A 16512-nucleotide genomic window follows, 5' to 3' on the forward strand; every position below is an offset into this window, starting at 1 on the left:
CCGTAATGTCACACGGGGTTCGATGAGACTATGTGGTGTAACGTCATCTTATTGCAATATGTGTGTTGTGTGATAGGGAACCCGGGGACCATGCTATAAAACCCGGGACGGTGTTGTGTGACTCAGGGACCAAACCCCGGGACGGTGTTGTGTGACTCAGGGACCACGCTATAAACCCCGGGGCGACGGTGTTGTGTGACTCAGGGATCACGCTATGAACCCCGGGGCGGTGTTCTGTGTTTATTAGTAACGTTGTTAGAGAAACCGCGGTGGACATGCCCCTTCCTCACGGCACCTCCCAGCCGTCCTCAGCTCCCCCACGTCATCTCTAAGTCTCCGCTAGGTAACGGCTTCTGTTCTGCGGAGACATGAATGTAAACATGTCAAGCCATTATCCCGTAAGCGTGTTGTGACATGTTTTTTTAATGGCGAGTTGAAAGGCGACTGTATCGTCAGGCCTCGAATGAAGTTGTTACGATGAGGTTTGACTAGCGTTTCGTTAGCTGAACGGATAGCTCGCCGGCTAACCATAGTCCTAGCACGCTATCTCTAACGCTACATAGCCAACGTTAGCCTGTCAGACCATCAACAAATAGTCCGAGCATATGAGGGCTGCCTGGCTAATTAGAAAGCTTACCCTTATTTGGCACATAAAACAGCCTAAATCTAGATTAGGCACTCATAAAACGATGCATAGAGAGTAGCAGTTAGGTTAGCCTGCTAGAGTTTGTCAAGGAGTGACGAGAAAATGAAGAGCTCAATGAGCGTTTGCACTTCCCCGTTGAATGGACGCCATGGTAAGTGTAATGGTTTAATTGGAAAATGAATTCTGTGTTCGTCGGTCTTTTCTGGCTGACTCGTAAATCAAGTAAATATTAACTAGCACGCATGCTGCAGTTATGTATGGTAGCTAACCAAAATGTCTTGCTGTAATGATACACAAACCTTCTCTTGAAAGGAACCGCTTTCTATCGTTTATTGCAACTAAGTATTGTTGTGTGGCGTAACGTTATCCATTTGTGGCATTAGACAGGGACTCCAGACGTAATAGAAAGGTTGCGGACATCACAAATGCCCTGAGTGTTAGTCCGGTGGATGTAGCAGCCCTGAGGAGGATGGCCATCAGCGAGGGGGGACTACTCACAGATGAGATACGCTGTCAAGTATGGCCTCGGCTTCTCAATGTCCCCTCACACGTCCTTGAACAGGAACCAGGTAAAAGTTTGCCTTAGTAAAGCACATTCAGATGTTTTTCTCTTTGTAGTGGTGAATTAACATTGCCGGGGTCTAGATTCACAAGGACACACCGCTATGTGTAGTACCTTCTACCTACTTTTAAGAATACCACATTCCAGCCTACAGTCCATGATTTTGACAGTACATGCCCTAGTGTGCTCATCTTCAGCAGGTGCACACATCGACAAGTGCACACAACGACAAAAGCACCCATGCATACACCATAATTGATGTATATGTGTATGTCTATTGAAAACCCTGTACTTTACTCCTTAGACACTGTAGAGCGAGAAAACAACAAGGACTATAACCAGGTTCTGCTAGATGTCCAACGTTCCCTACGGCGATTCCCACCTGGTGAGTAGAATCCGTAGCAGTCATTGTCTTTAACGGCGGAACTTGTCATCTCCTGGATAAAGAAATAGAAGTGTTGTTCATATGCCTGTACTATTGAGTGTTTTTGACACACACACACACACACACACACATACACATACACATACACACACACACACACACACACACACTTGTTTGAATAAGACCAGTAAGGGTGATGATAGTGAAATGTGTCTCTAGAGTGCTCTGTTTCCTGGACCCCATACAGGTATGCCAGATGAACAGAGGGAGGGTCTTCAGGAGGAGCTCACTGACATTATCCTCAGGGTTCTGAAAAAGAACCCCCAGCTGCACTACTACCAGGGTTACCATGACATTGTCGTCACTTTTCTATTGGTCCTCGGTGAGCGCCTAGCAACCGCTCTGGTGGAGAAGCTCTCCACGCATCACCTCAGGTACCAGCCACATCCTGTCTTCCTGTCAAGCGGCTCAGATTACACATGCACTTCTCTTTTCTTTTTTTTCTTTTTCTTTTCTTCAAAAATAATAAATTGACTTAACAATGGGTGCTGAACATCTGAAAACTTTGGTGTTTGGTGTCTTTGTATAAAAGCATCTGCAAAGTAAAGGACTGAGTGCTAATGTGAATTGATACACAAATCACTTTCTGTTGCTAAGAGCCGGATTTACAATCAGCTGTTTTTTGTATAAATGTTTAACCTGCTGAATAAACCTGTGTTTCTCTTAGGGACTTCATGGACCCAACTATGGACAACACCAAACACATTCTGAACTATTTGATGCCCATCATTGAGAGGGTCAACCCTGAGGTGCATGACTTCATGCAACAGTAAGCTTTTAGGTGAAGCGTATTCCCTAGAAAATCCAGTCATTGTTTACCAGTTAATCTGGTGTTTTAAATCATAACAGTTGGCATTCATTAGTACACCATGACCCTATGAATGCATTCATAGGCCCTATTTCGACTGTTATTAGTTAGTTACTTGCTTAATGTGGTTGGTAAGGCTTCTGAGCTAGGCCTAGTTCACAGAATCATATCGATCTGTTGATAAAGTGAGGAAATAATGATCCTGTGTCATCAATCTGTGGTTGTATCTCAGGGCGGAGGTGGGCACCATATTTGCCCTAAGTTGGTTGATCACCTGGTTCGGTCACGTTCTGTCAGACTTCCGCCATGTTGTCCGGTTGTATGATTTCTTCTTGGCCTGCCATCCACTGATGCCTATCTACTTTGCTGCTGTGGTGAGTTTTAAAACTTTTTTTTTCGGACCTGAAAGGACAATTCCGGTATTTTGAACATTGAGCCCCCTTTCTGGTTTGTCTAGGATCAAATGGAGTGGTTGACACCGAAATTTTGACTATTGGTCCTGTCTCGGGTATTTGGCTCATTTAGAATCGCCCCTGGCTGCTTCAGAATGGCTGGCTACAGGCATTCACAAACCTGTCCTTAAAACAACCCTAAATGTTTGTTTTCAGAAATGTGCAACTCACCAAGTGGTTAGTGGTGTTCGTTGATGTTCCAAACAAGCATCGTAGCAAAATACAGCTTCTGTCATGTTTGATTTGGCATTTTGTAAATCCATTGATTTTAGTCGGAAGACTCATTGCTCGTTGACCGGAAACAGAAAGGGGGGCTGGTTGTAGTCTTTTCGCTCGGTTCTAGCCCTACTGTTGTGACGGAGAACCGAGCGAAAAGACTACAACCAAACGTAAACAGCCCCCTTTCCGGTTCCGGTCCGGTTTCCGTTTCAATGGGATTTACAAAATGCCAAATAAAACACGACAAACTGTATTTTGCTACGATACTTTATTTGGAACACCACTAACCACTCAGTGAGCACATTTCTGAAAACTAACATTTAGGGTTGTTTTTAGGACAGGTTTGTTAATGCCTGTAGCCAGCCATTCTGAACTCTGAAGCAGCCAGGGGCCATTTGAAATGAGCCAAATACTCGAGACAGGACCAATAGTCAAAATGTCAGTGTCATCCACTCTATTTCATCCTAGAAAACCAGAAAGGGGGCTCAATGTTCAAAATACCTGAATTGTTGAATTACCTGAATTTAAGCTTTCTAGTCTCAACAACACCTGCTACAATTGTTTAACTATATCACTACAAGTGCTGAATTGAATTGAATGAGTCCCGCCGACTCTGTTCACACCCTGGATCATTTTTATTTATTAATGTAAAGTGAATGCCTATGACCACTCCACGCTGTATTTAACCAATGTTGCTTATTGTTACTTTGATGTACAACTCTTGACTCTAATCCTGGACAAATGGAATAAAATGACCTAGCCTAGCCCAATAAAATGACCCATGTCTGACCTAGCCTCAGTACACCATCCTGACATTCACGATTGAGTTTCTCAATGAATGAATCAGTCTGGTCTCGGCTGGCCAGTATTGATTTCCGAATATTGCCACGTCCTTACTTGGGCCAAAAAACAGCCAATTAGAGTGACGCTCGCAAAACATATGTGGAAAAGACATCGTTATTCAGTCGATTTCAGATAGAAACTGTTTTGATTGCGACACTTTCCCTGGGAGCCGACCCCCTTTCTTTTTCATTGGCACATCATGTACTGAACCCCCCCTCCCTCCCGAGCGCCGATTGATGCGAGCATTCAGCTTTTTGGGGGTCGAGGCCCTAAAGATCTGGGGCCGTATTCACAAAGCTTTTTATCTTACCGCTAGGAGTGCTCCTAACTCGTGCTAAAACATTTTACGTAGGAGTTTTTTCTTAAAAGTTATTCACAAAGCCGCTGAGACCTACTCATACTAAGGATAAATCACTAAGAGTGAACTAAGAGTAACGCCCCCTAACGCCCCCTTACCTCGATTCTCGTGCACGAGTTATGAAGCGGTCAGTACGGTGATTGGCTGTTGAGTGCCGGCGGTCTCCGTGAAACTCATTCGCAACTTCCCACAAACGAGCCCACTAAATCAACGAAAAATAAGGAAATATGAAGTCCTATCAAACAGTTATGGACAGTGCAGTTAGCAGAATACACGCACGATTACAAGTTTGTGCAGACCACGATAATGACGTTGTATGCACGTTAAAAAGAGAGCCAAAGCAAACAATAAAAATACGTAAATTGCATTATATCAAGAAAGTAATTAAAAGCACTCTGCAAACTATTATCCAATGAGCATATTTCCAGCACTTAAAGTTTGGGTGTAGCCAGAGATTGTAATTAAGGTGCGCCTGTGAGAGTTCGGGTGGCCTCAAGTTCACGATTTACCGGAACGCTGTTAGAATAACTGCTGCAAGTGTCCAGTGGAAGCCAGGGTCCGGAGCGATCGATACGACCATCCTGAAAGCAGCCCTGGCTCTCCACTAAATCACTCCACGCTGTACATGGGGGAATGAAATGTATGGATATAATCGCAAAATCCAATAGGGGGGTTTCCTTCACAGCCCTGCTTCTGTGGTAGCGAATGTGTGGACCTAGACCGGTCACTACGCAGTCCTAGCGCACCGCTCACCGCGCACTCTGTCACATTTTGCTTTAAATCGAAAGAAATCGTTGTAATGAATTAATTCTTAAAATATTTAGGTGTGCCAGGACCACGCTTGGGTGTCCCAGGCACACCCATGCACACCCGTGGCTACGTCACTAAACACTTTAAATATCAGCCCATACCACCGTTCAAGTCCTCCGATCATGATGAATGAAGGAGAAGACAACGTGAAACGCAAGCGAAAGCCCAACTGGTCCGACTCCCGACTCCTTGCTGAGCAGATTATAAACTCAATACAATAAATTATCTTACAATAAATGATTAGATAGTAATCATAAGTAAGAGTAGTTATAGGCCTATTATTTTTTACTTCAAACGATTTATTTTTATTTGAAATAAATAATGATGATTAAAGTGTTGTATTACTATTATTACATGAGACAAATAATGATGGGTTAAGTGATTTATTCATATTTATATATTAAATAATTAAGGATGATTAAAGGTACATTTGTAACATTGCCCCTGTGTGTTTTAACCATCACTGATGGTTGCGATATTCCTAAAACGTCGTCATTGCAAAGTTGCATTTTCCCTGTTGCTAAATATCAGAGTAATATCGGACTAATTCCACAACAAGTTTGATACCCTCACGATTTTGCCTATATCGCCATATCAATTCACAGTCTTCCATTGTCTCCAAAACATTTTGTCTCACAGCCATTTTCCGATTCTTTGTGAATAGGTCTTACTGAGTTAGGAGTCCTCTCGAGGACTTTTAAGCTCTCCTAGACTTAGGTGCTACATTTAGGCCTAAAATACTTTGTGAATTGCTCTTAGTGAAAAAAGTTAGGAGTCCTAAATTTAAGACTGACACGCCCATTATTTTAGTTTAGAGTTACTCCTAAATTCGCCACTTATGACCTACTTTTAGCCCTAAGATTCTTTGTGAATATGGCCCCTGATATGCAGAGAATCATAATGTGAACTTGTGAGACCGGGATGTCTTCACAAGGTTCAGGTTTCACAACCTCTGACCCAGTTTAGGATGATGAACACGTTCATTTGTATTCTGCAAGAAGATAGGAAACCACAACTCTGCGGTGCTCAATTCCACTGTTAATGTATTACAATAGTGGGTAAGACAGAATAGCCACATTGTTTTTCCATTTTCTTTTCTTTTTAAAATGGTTAAACTCGTATTTCATTATAGAGCTGCAGACAGTGCACAGATTTCCTCAGCCCCTTCAGCCTCGCTCAATTATCTTCTTAGATTTGAGTATCTCAGTCTTATCACAGTGTGAAAACAATTACTCACTCCTGAAGCTACAGTAGGAGTATCCTTTTGCCTTGAATGCCATCTGGTGAGATTCCACATTCCTTCATTATTATAAGGCACACTACACAATGTAGAACTGTTCTACAGTGTGTTACACTTATCCTGTTACATGAATGAATGACAACCCAGCAGACAGTGTTTCGACGTCCCTTGGTAAAGATCAACACAATGCTACTAACTACAGAAATGTTGTCTTGTCAACAAATTGTGAATTATGTTTGTTGCAAATTGTGTGTGTGTGTGTGTGCGCTTCAGATTGTGCTGTACAGAGAAGAGGAGGTTCTGGAGTGCGAGTGTGACATGGCCATGGTCCACCACCTTCTGTCCCAGATACCCCAGGACCTCCCGTACGAGACGCTCATCAGCCGTGCCGGGGACCTCTTTGTTCAGTTCCCGCCCTCAGAGCTGGCCAGAGAGGCAGCCGACCAGGAGAGGTGACTACTGTCCCACTACTAACGTCCTATAGAAATGTTTACCTTCCTCATGGAGGTTATGGGATGTAGAGTTGAATGGGTGCAATCATTGGGTAACAAAATTTCAAGTTCTCCTTTGTGACAAAGCAGAATATAACGATCTGTTATGAACTCAGGATGACGGGTGCCACAATTCACCCATCACACCTCTCTCTCTTCTGTCTCTGATGCTCTCGCTCCCACAGCACGGCCACCTCTACCTTCACAGACTTTGGTCTGGCGTCCACTCAGCAGCGGCCCGACTCCGTGCTCCGTCGCCGCCGGCGCCAGAAGCAAGCGGAGCTGGAGAGCTCCGGGGCAGCGGGGCCCAGCACCGTGGCGGTCGCCCGGCCCTCTGTGGCGCGGCGCTTCGTGCGGCTGGCCGTCATGGGCTTGACGGTGGCTCTGGGCGCGGCGGCCTTCGCCGTGGTGAACACGGCCCTGGAGTGGGCTCCCAAACTGGACCTGTTCCCCTGAGGGGACCTTGCTCTCCCCTGTGTCCACAACCTCACTTTATGAGCGGCCTCTTTACAGGCCGTCCACGACTTTACACTTTGATCGGCTCAGACTGCTGGCTCAGTGTCTGCCAACATAGAGCTCTTGGGGTCTCTACCTGTGCGGACATCTTCACCAGAAGAGTCCTGTCTCTCTAGGATCACGTTTTGACACAAGATTTAGTTATTTGGGGTCGGGACAGAGACCTAGCTACTACTGTATTGAAGACATGTTCAGAAACAATAGAATGTTTATTTATTTTCTAATTTAATATATATTTGTAAATAATTGATTGGAGGTTGTGCCCAGAGAACTGGGGTGAGCAAGACAGGAAGAGAGAAAGGGAGATATGCTTGATTGTCACTTTATTTCACATTGCTGTCAATATAGACTACATACTAGGCCTACTTGAAGACTATTGGGGGGAGTGTGACTGAGACCAAATTAAGAGATGTAAAAAAAATCTTCCTTAATATTTCGTTAATTACATACTGCTTAGTATAGTATGTATTTTGCTCTTTGGGGGGGGAAAGCAGAATCTGCATAGGCTGCCATTATCTCATTGCAGGGCTAAAAGCTGTCCTTTTAACATCCATTATGACCCACCCACTTCAGCAGGGTTGTTATTTGTCTGGTTCACATTTAGACCGAGAGGCACTTTACAGCAAATTTCAGCCAAAGCATTTTAACATGACGCCTCACCTTTTAGTCAAACATTTCTTCAATGTGTCTGTTGGTTTTATTTTTCAGACACATTGTATAGTACCCTATTTTGTTCATGGAGACATTCTCATGTTTAGCATTGCTTCATATTATGTGATAGTTGCCACTGATAGTTGCCAAGATACTCCAGAGTTACTCCCAACAGTTTTCCAGGAATAACCGAGTTATGGTGGTTGTTAAACCTCCGTATTGGGATGAAATCTTCACAAATTTTGTACAGCATGAATGCTTTGAAGTCGGTTGGCAAACCACTTCCATCTGACAAATTTAAATTGGCTTGTTTAAACTGTGCTCATGCAATTGAGGCCATCCTTTGCTTTTAACAACTTATTCAAAAGTATATTTAAGATATCACTTATGTTCATAATCTGGAAGACACTCCACATATTTAGAATTGCTGATGTATTCTGCTCAAATGTAATATGACCAACATTTGTAATCGATAATGCAATCATGGCTGTTCGACGACTAAGTAGACTATAGTTAATAATGTAATTTGGGGTTTTAAAACATAGTTATTTGTCATATGACTATGTCAATTTCTTTTGTATTATAGTCAGTCTGTGTCAAGTTGGTAATTCTGGACATTTACTGAAATGAAGATGACCGGGAACACTCTTGAGGATCTTCTTAGCTGCCTCAAAGTCATCTAGTTGTGCTATATTGTAGCCTATAATACATCCACACTTGATTTAGTATTTCTTCAATCGACAAAAGTAATTAATTTGCCTTTTTTGTGTACATTTTGTTATAAATAATCAGTCAACTCGCATATTAAAAATTGTAATAAACTGCAGCATAAATACATTTATGCATTTCTAACTGATTCACATTCATTCTTATTTGCAGCTAATTCAACCAATTTCTGAATCTGAGGGTTTTGTTTGAACTGGCTAAAGGTGTGGAATGTGTTGTAACTTGTAGGCCTATTTATTGTATGCAAGGCAGCATTAGGAAACCTTTCCGAGACCCCTGTCTCTCTCCATATATATGCCAAAATAAAATCATACATACTTCTGGGATGGGCTGTAAGGATGAATCTGAGCAGATAGAACTGACATGTTGATTTGTTGATCAACAATACGATGTGAAAATAATTGTATCATTATTTATACGCTATGTTCAAATCTCCAAGCAATATTGGAATGGAATATTAAGTAGGCCTATCGATTGATTGTAAAGTCAAAATAAATAGCCTACATTTCAGTAGGATAGCTGGTCTCAAATATAGTAGTGTAACCTAGAAGGCCTAGATTGCTTATTTGAGAAGTGGGAAATTACAAGTAAGGCCTCATCTGAACAAATCAGATTATTAATGATAATATAAAAAAGGATAATAAATCACAGTAAAGCAGCTTCATTAGCCATCTGAGAATGTCTGAAACCCAAGTCTAAAGTCTACAAGCACATCTTAATATGCAAACTTTTTGTAAAGTTCCCCACAGTTATGTATATGTATTTTTTTGGTTTAACGCTGCAACCAAACAACGAAAAACACTAGTGAGAAACCCAATATGAATTAATTAGAGCTGGTAATTAGCTGTTTGAACTCATTTGATTTCTACAGTGTCGGTTAATCAAATGTATCTTTGAAATCCTGGACTGATGCTGGGTCCAAAAAAAAAAGATGCGCTTGCAGTTCAAAAAAAAAAGATGCTCGTGCAGGTCCAAAAAAAAAGATGCTCGTGCAGGTCCAAAAAAAAAGATGCGCGTGCAGGTCCAAAAAAAAGATGCACATGCAGGTCCAAAAAAAAGATGCACATGCAGGTCCAATTTTTTAATTTTTTTTAAATAATTTTATTTTTTTGATATTTTTTTTATATCATTTTTTTTAATTTTTTTTAATATAATTGATATATATATATTAATATATATATATATATATATTAATATATATATATTAATATATATATATATATGTTTTTTTTTTAACTCCCCGGAGTTTATTTTTTATTTATTATTATTATTTTTATTTTTATTTTTTTTGGCGTCCTCCTTGGTCTGTTGTTGTTCTGGGATGCACTAGCTTTATTTGCACTCAGTGGCCCATCCTTGTCGGAGGCCTTCTGTACCTGTGAGGTAGAATTGAGGGGGTCCGATTTTTCTGTCTCTCATTCACTCCCGTCTCTCACTCAAACATACGCGCACACACAGCTCCAAGTTGTCTCTATAGGCTACTATATTTCTGCTCCTTTCTCCCGTCATAAGAACATTACTGTATGTAACCGTGGCTATCTGTTGCATGGCTTTCCCACTAAGATAGCTTTCTTTATAAAACATAAGTATTCATTTTTTGTGTTTCTCATGTCACAGAAACCACAGTGAATCCTGTGTTTCTGTGCCCCGCTGTGGTGTAGACAGCACAGAGCTCCGGTACCGTTACAGGACAGCGGTGGTTTCTTTCAGCTTGTATTGTATTCCAATTTTAGCGAAAACAAACATAACATTAGCTTGAAAGAAAAAAACTGTTTAAGGATGCTTATCTTTACGTGAACTTTGGGATGACTCGTCTGCCAATGACTTCAAGTTGGTTGTGTTTTAACCGGTGATTGTTGCGCCAAACTGTTTACAAAGGGACACTTGCTTGCGACGCAGCAAGCGCCTGCTAGGCGGGACGATCAGTACTTCCCCACATAAAGAGCTTAGTTAGGGACCGAGCCAAACTTGGCAAGGACCCTATTGAAATCCTCATGTTTATTCTTCTTCTTATTATTTTCCCTCATCTTCGACTGCATTTTTCCCCCCCTGCACATATTCGAAAACTCATTTTTATTTGGCACATTTTGTGGGACTGGTGAAAAATTTGATATTCTAGCCCTCAAATTCACATTCGCCCCTAGGTGGCGCTATACCAACTATGCCAAAATTTCAACGTTTGCACAAGCATAACTCGTCACCGGTTGGACCTAAACTCATGAAACTTTGCACACATATGCAAATCCTCATAATGAAGAAATTTGCAGATACTAACTTAGCACTTCCGGTAGCCAGATTTCCCGCCATTTTGAATTTAGTTAAAAACAGTAAATTCCCCAAGGATCCCAGGTTTTTCGACTTTGACAAAATTCCTTCGGCAGATATCATCTATGGCCCATTATCTTCAATCTGACATAAGGATTAGTCTGTAGGATAAATTTCAAAGTACCCATGAGCCATTGAGTTCAAAAAGGGGTGTGTTTTTCACCCCAAAAATAGTAAATTGCACATATCTACATTAATTGTACTCCTATGGTGTTGGACCTCTCTACTAAAGTTGTTCAGAATCAAATTCTGAACAAGATTAAGTCAACAATTTTTCAAATGGGGCGTGGCATCGAAGTGGGCGTGGCCAGTTACTAAAATAGCCACAGTTCATAGACGCAATGTTTGATTTGAGCGCGACCAACTCACTGGCCGTTAGGTACCAAAGTTCTAACTGCTCACCAAAAATTAAGTCGATTTAAAAAACAACATGGCCGCCAGAGAAGGGTCGATCACTCTGCGGACACCGTAATAGTTATGAATACGAAATTCACAGGACACGTGTGAACTGGTGCCTCTAGCTCACATACCAAAATTCGTGTTTCTATTTTTTGTAGCGCCCCCTACAGGAACTTTAAAATGTAGCCCCTACGTCACGTTTCACCTATATGTATGAAACTCGGTAGGCACGTACAAGGTCACAATACCTACAGAAAAGCCTCTTGGACCCATGCTCCAAACCCCACAGGACGTCGGCTATTTGCATTTTGTATTTTCACTCTCGGCGGCCATTTTGAATTTTTTTTCACTTTTTAGCCTTGTATTTGAATGAACTCCTCCTAGGGAATTTATCGCATCTGCTTCAAAATTGGTCAGTACAGTCAATAAATGGTGCCGAACCAACGCCGTGCTATTTGTGACTGTACGTTGAAGGGCGTGTCCGTGGCGTGTCGTCAAAGTTGGCCATTTTGGAATTCCGTCGCCTTGTATTTGAACTAACTCCTCCTAGGGAATTTATCGGATCTGCTTAAAAATTGGTCAGTACAGTCATGAAGTGGTGCTGAACCAAAATCGTGCTATTTGTGACTGTACGTTGAAGGGCGTGTCCGTGGCGTGCCGTTAAATTTGGCCATTTTTGAATTCCGTCGCCTTGTATTTGAACTAACTCCTCCTAGGGATTTTATCGGATCTGCTTCAAAATTGGTCAGTACAGTCATGAAGTGGTGCTGAAACAAAATCGTGCTATTTGTGACTGTACGTTGAAGGGCGTGTCCGTGGCGTGCCGTTAAATTTGGCCATTTTTGAATTCCGTCGCCTTGTATTTGAATGAACTCCTCCTAGGGAATTTATCGGATCTGCTTCAAAATTGGTCAGTACAGTCATGAAGTGGTGCTGAACAAAAATCCTGCTATTTGTGACTGTACGTTGAAGGGCGTGTCCGTGGCGTGCCGTCAAAGTTGGCCATTTTGAATGGAATTCTTTCACTTTTTCGCCTTGTATTTCAACTAACTCCTCCTAGGGAATTTATCGGATCATTGATGTAGGGTTAATAATGTTAGTAAAAGTTGTTACAACATGTAATTCAGTTAAATGTGGTCTTACATGTTAATGTCAAAACAATCAGTAGGACACCACAGGGCACCTCTGCTTCTACAGATTACATAAATTTGCGAATTTTTTTTAAAACTGCGCTTTTTTAAAACTGAGCGCAGTGATGAACGGGACCTCGTGCCGGCTTGCGGCTGCGTCACGTGCGGTCCTAACATGTGCACATCTTGCCAGCACACATGTTACGACGGCACGTGACGCGGCCGCAAGCCGGCGCGATTTTTTTTTAAAACTGCGCGCAGTGATGAACGGGACCTCGTAGTGGCGGCTGCAAGCCGGCGCGAGGTCCCGTTCATCACTGCGCGCAGTTTTAATTCTGATTGGATCGCTTCCCAAATCGTCCCGCTTACATTTTCGTCTCGTTTTTATTTGTTAACGAAAGTGTCAAAAGATTTCGTCGTAGTTTTTGTCATCCTAAATTTATTTTTATTCAGTTATCGTCTCGTTTTCGTCAGACTGTAGACTACGGAAGAGCATTAGGGCCACGGAGTAATATATTAATTCTAAATGTCTGAGAAAAAAAGTCAAAATTTTCGAGAAAAAAGTCAAAATTTTCGAGAAAAAAAGTCGAAATTTTAAAAAGTCGAAATTTTCGAGAAAAAAAGTCAAAAGTTTTGAGGAAAAAAGTCAAAATTTTCGAGAAAAAAAGTCAGAAATCTGTAGAATGCAACCCTCCACGGCAGTGACATTCACTGGCGGCCAGTAGATGTCAATGGCTGAGACGGAGTGGCAGAGAGACACACGCATTCCGCTTGGTGGTTCGACTGGAGGAACCGGGGAGCCATGGCTGCGGCAGGTGGGTAGATAATACATGTTTATGCTGCATTCTGTGATACTCAAGCAGTACCCTATATGAGGCGAGTGGGAGTGCGGTTAGATGATGCCGCGGGTGTTGTTTGGCTAGCCACAACTATTCGGCTAGTTTGTGCCGTGTGGCTAACTTAGCCTGTGACTGCTTCGTGGAGTTCAACCAGACAACTTGGCCGCAGTAGCCTACGTCGTTTGGACATGTAAAACTACTTGGCTTTGGAAATGCGTTTAATAATATAATGCAAGGTAGCCTACCGCACGCCAGACATTTACATAGTGCTACACAGCACTAGCCTGGCTAGTGCCTAACACTTCTCACTAGATAGATAGATAGATAGATAGATAGATACTTTATTGATCCCCAAGGGGAAATTCAAGGTCCCAGCAGCTGAAGACACCACCGGATAGAACGTACGTACAAAATACGGACGTAAATTGCCACACGTTGAGCATGAATGGACATACAATACAATGTAAACAGGAAATACAAAGCAAATCAACAAATCAACATGACTAAGGGAGCAGTAAAATAGCCTACTATGGATAAGATGTGCATGAATGTAGGCTACTGAGGATTGGTACTGTGATCCAGTATGAGGTGTGTGTCAAGTTGGTAGTGCAAATAAGTCCAACAGTGCAACAGTGCAAGATTAAATTCTAGTGAAATAAATATGTACAGTACAAAAAACAGTACTAGTATAAATATATGGACAATTAAAATAGACCTAACATTGTAATAATATAAGAGTTATAGCAGCAGTGCAAGGAAATGCGCCTACTAGATCCCCTGTAGTAAACATAAATGTGTTGCCTTAATGCAATTCCTAAAGTTATGTTGCACAAAACCGTAGAAGGGGGGGGGGGACACTACACATAGGACGAGTGTACTCCAGGTGAAGGGTTTGAGTTCAACAGAATATCACTGCACTTTTTGACAAAATTGAAATTTCATTCTGTCCTTGTTAATTACAGCATATGCCATCTCTTTTCTAGGCTGTCTCAGTGTGTCAGATTTCTTACGTCAGAGAAGAGCCCCAGAACATGAAATACAACACTTGGAAGAGGACAAGGTAAAGTGTTCAGATGACAAATGTCAGGTTGTGCTTTTCTGGATATGAATGTGTACATGTACGGTAATGTAAACACTAAATGGGGGTTGATGCCTTAGAACACTTTTTATTACACGTGTAGTTTGGTCAATGATGTTTTTTTTGGCTCAGACGTCAGGTGGTACAACCACAGCTAATGCTCATAAATTAATTAGTAATTGGCAATTAATGTAAAGCAATTAATATGGTTCATAGACAATCCACTAAAAACAACATTTAATCCATACAATAGTGGCATTAGCTGTGGTTGCACATCCCTGACATGTGCTACTACTAAAATATAATTTGCCCAGTTATACATCTTGATGAAGACTAAAGTTAACACCATTATGTTGACCACCACTGCCTTGTTGGACTGAGCAAGTGTGTATAGGTATTTGATACTAATTTGAGCATGTGTGGTGCATCCATTGTATGTGGAAGGAGGAGGAGAGCAGATGTGTAACTTTTCAACAGCCCAGTGATGTCAACATCAGGGAGTTGGTGGGGGATTCCATTAGAAAATGGGTATGGGTAAATAGTATTCATTTTATGGGCTGCGTTATGAACAAGTTGATAACCACTAAGTTACCAATGTCAGAGATCTATCATGTCAAAACAAAAAGTAGGGATGTGTTTGGGCAATCATCACCTTTGAATGTCAAGTCCATGGGTGTAGTGTACATATTTTATGCACAGTTTGATAAGAACCTTTTCACTCTGAGGTGTCCTCACTTTTGTTGCCAACTTTTTATACATTAATGGCTTTATTGAGTTGTCGACAGGAAAATACATCTATACTGGTATTACATTACACATGCTACACACTAACTACTTGAAATTGAAACAGTCTCATTTTTCTGGTGTTGTCAAATTTTCAGCTTCCAGGAGTTATAGAAATTGGAACCTATCAATTCAATTACACACACACACACACACACACACACACACACACACACACACACACACACACACACACACACACACACACACACCATATTTTATTGTAAGAGAAAAACAACTTACATTCGATTTTGTTTGTGATTTTACAGATTGACAAAGACATAATCCCGTTGATGGAAGACGATGACCTGGCAAAGTACCTTTCATCATTCGGGGATCGTCTAGCTCTGAGGAATTTTTGCAGAACTGGGACTGCTCTTCAGAAGCACAAAATTGGTCTTTTTGAAAAACTCAGGAACAAGCAAAATGAAAGAAAAGCTGAGGAAAACAGAAAACAAAATGCAGAACCAGGTGGTACATCAGCACCTACTTCAAATAAGAGGCGCCACCGAAAAATTGAAATTGGATGGTTGCACTGTGAGGGAGGAAAAATGAAGCAAATCAGAGCAAGGCAGGGAGGCGGGACCAGAATGGTACCTATTGGAGTGGAATGTGGCATGAATGAGGTTCTACAAAGAGGAAAGAAGCTCTTCTTTCCAGATGGAATGTCATCAAAAGGACATGAATCGGGGTTTAACTTTGAACTCAGGGACTACAAACAAAACCCTGTGCAAAAGGATCTTACTGTTGGGTTTATCTACGACACTTTGTGCATGGCTCATTTGCGATTTTACATTGCAACTACCGCTAAGGTAATTGCAATTGAGGATGAGGATGAGGATGAGGAAGTGACCTTTGGTCCAGGAAGTCCGGGTGGTGACATTGATGGTGATGATGATGACACAGAGCCCTTTGAGTTTGTGTTTGAGCTGCAGCCATCACCGGGTTCTTCCTCCTCATTTCTAGTGATGGACGCTCCACCTGACAAACTGCTCTCCACAGTATCCCACGATGCCTCTTCAGCACAACCGTCGCCTGTATCCCACGATGCCTCTTCAGCACAACCATCGCCTGTATCCCACGATGCCTCTTCAGCACAACCATCGCCTGTATCCCACGATGCCTCTTCAGCACAACCGTCGCCTGTATCCCACGATGCCTCTTCAGCACAACCATCGCCTGTATCCCACG

The 16512-nt window shown here is 41.9% G+C and overlaps 1 protein-coding gene and 1 long non-coding RNA gene across 2 annotated transcripts; both read left to right on the top strand.

The window, feature by feature from the left end:
* The first annotated feature begins 313 nt into the window (after nucleotides 1–313).
* tbc1d20 (TBC1 domain family, member 20) lies at nucleotides 314–8932 on the top strand. Its single transcript, XM_084464341.1, has 8 exons — nucleotides 314–797; nucleotides 1030–1215; nucleotides 1513–1593; nucleotides 1841–2027; nucleotides 2321–2422; nucleotides 2694–2835; nucleotides 6657–6835; nucleotides 7060–8932. The coding sequence occupies exons 1-8, from the start codon at nucleotides 749–751 to the stop codon at nucleotides 7328–7330; spliced, it is 1197 nt and encodes a 398-aa protein (XP_084320467.1). The 5' UTR covers nucleotides 314–748; the 3' UTR covers nucleotides 7331–8932.
* Nucleotides 8933–13366: 4434 nt separating this feature from the next.
* On the top strand, nucleotides 13367–15768 carry LOC311338988. Its single transcript, XR_014633189.1, has 3 exons — nucleotides 13367–13436; nucleotides 14444–14520; nucleotides 15591–15768. It is a non-coding gene; the product is annotated as an uncharacterized lncRNA (long non-coding RNA).
* The last annotated feature ends 744 nt before the right edge of the window (nucleotides 15769–16512 follow it).

Source organism: Micromesistius poutassou (genome assembly GCF_964030765.1).
Source record: "Micromesistius poutassou genome assembly, chromosome: 2".
In the NCBI taxonomy this organism is placed as follows: domain Eukaryota; kingdom Metazoa; phylum Chordata; class Actinopteri; order Gadiformes; family Gadidae; genus Micromesistius; species Micromesistius poutassou.

Bases quoted from the DNA above. Each gene is read 5' to 3' on its own strand.
- tbc1d20 (XM_084464341.1), top strand. From the start codon at position 749: ATGAAGAGCTCAATGAGCGTTTGCACTTCCCCGTTGAATGGACGCCAT. The intron at 798-1,029 runs GTAAGTGTAATG...TTGTGGCATTAG, and splicing joins CCCGTTGAATGGACGCCATG to ACAGGGACTCCAGACGTAAT. The intron at 2,423-2,693 runs GTAAGCTTTTAG...GTTGTATCTCAG, and splicing joins GTGCATGACTTCATGCAACA to GGCGGAGGTGGGCACCATAT.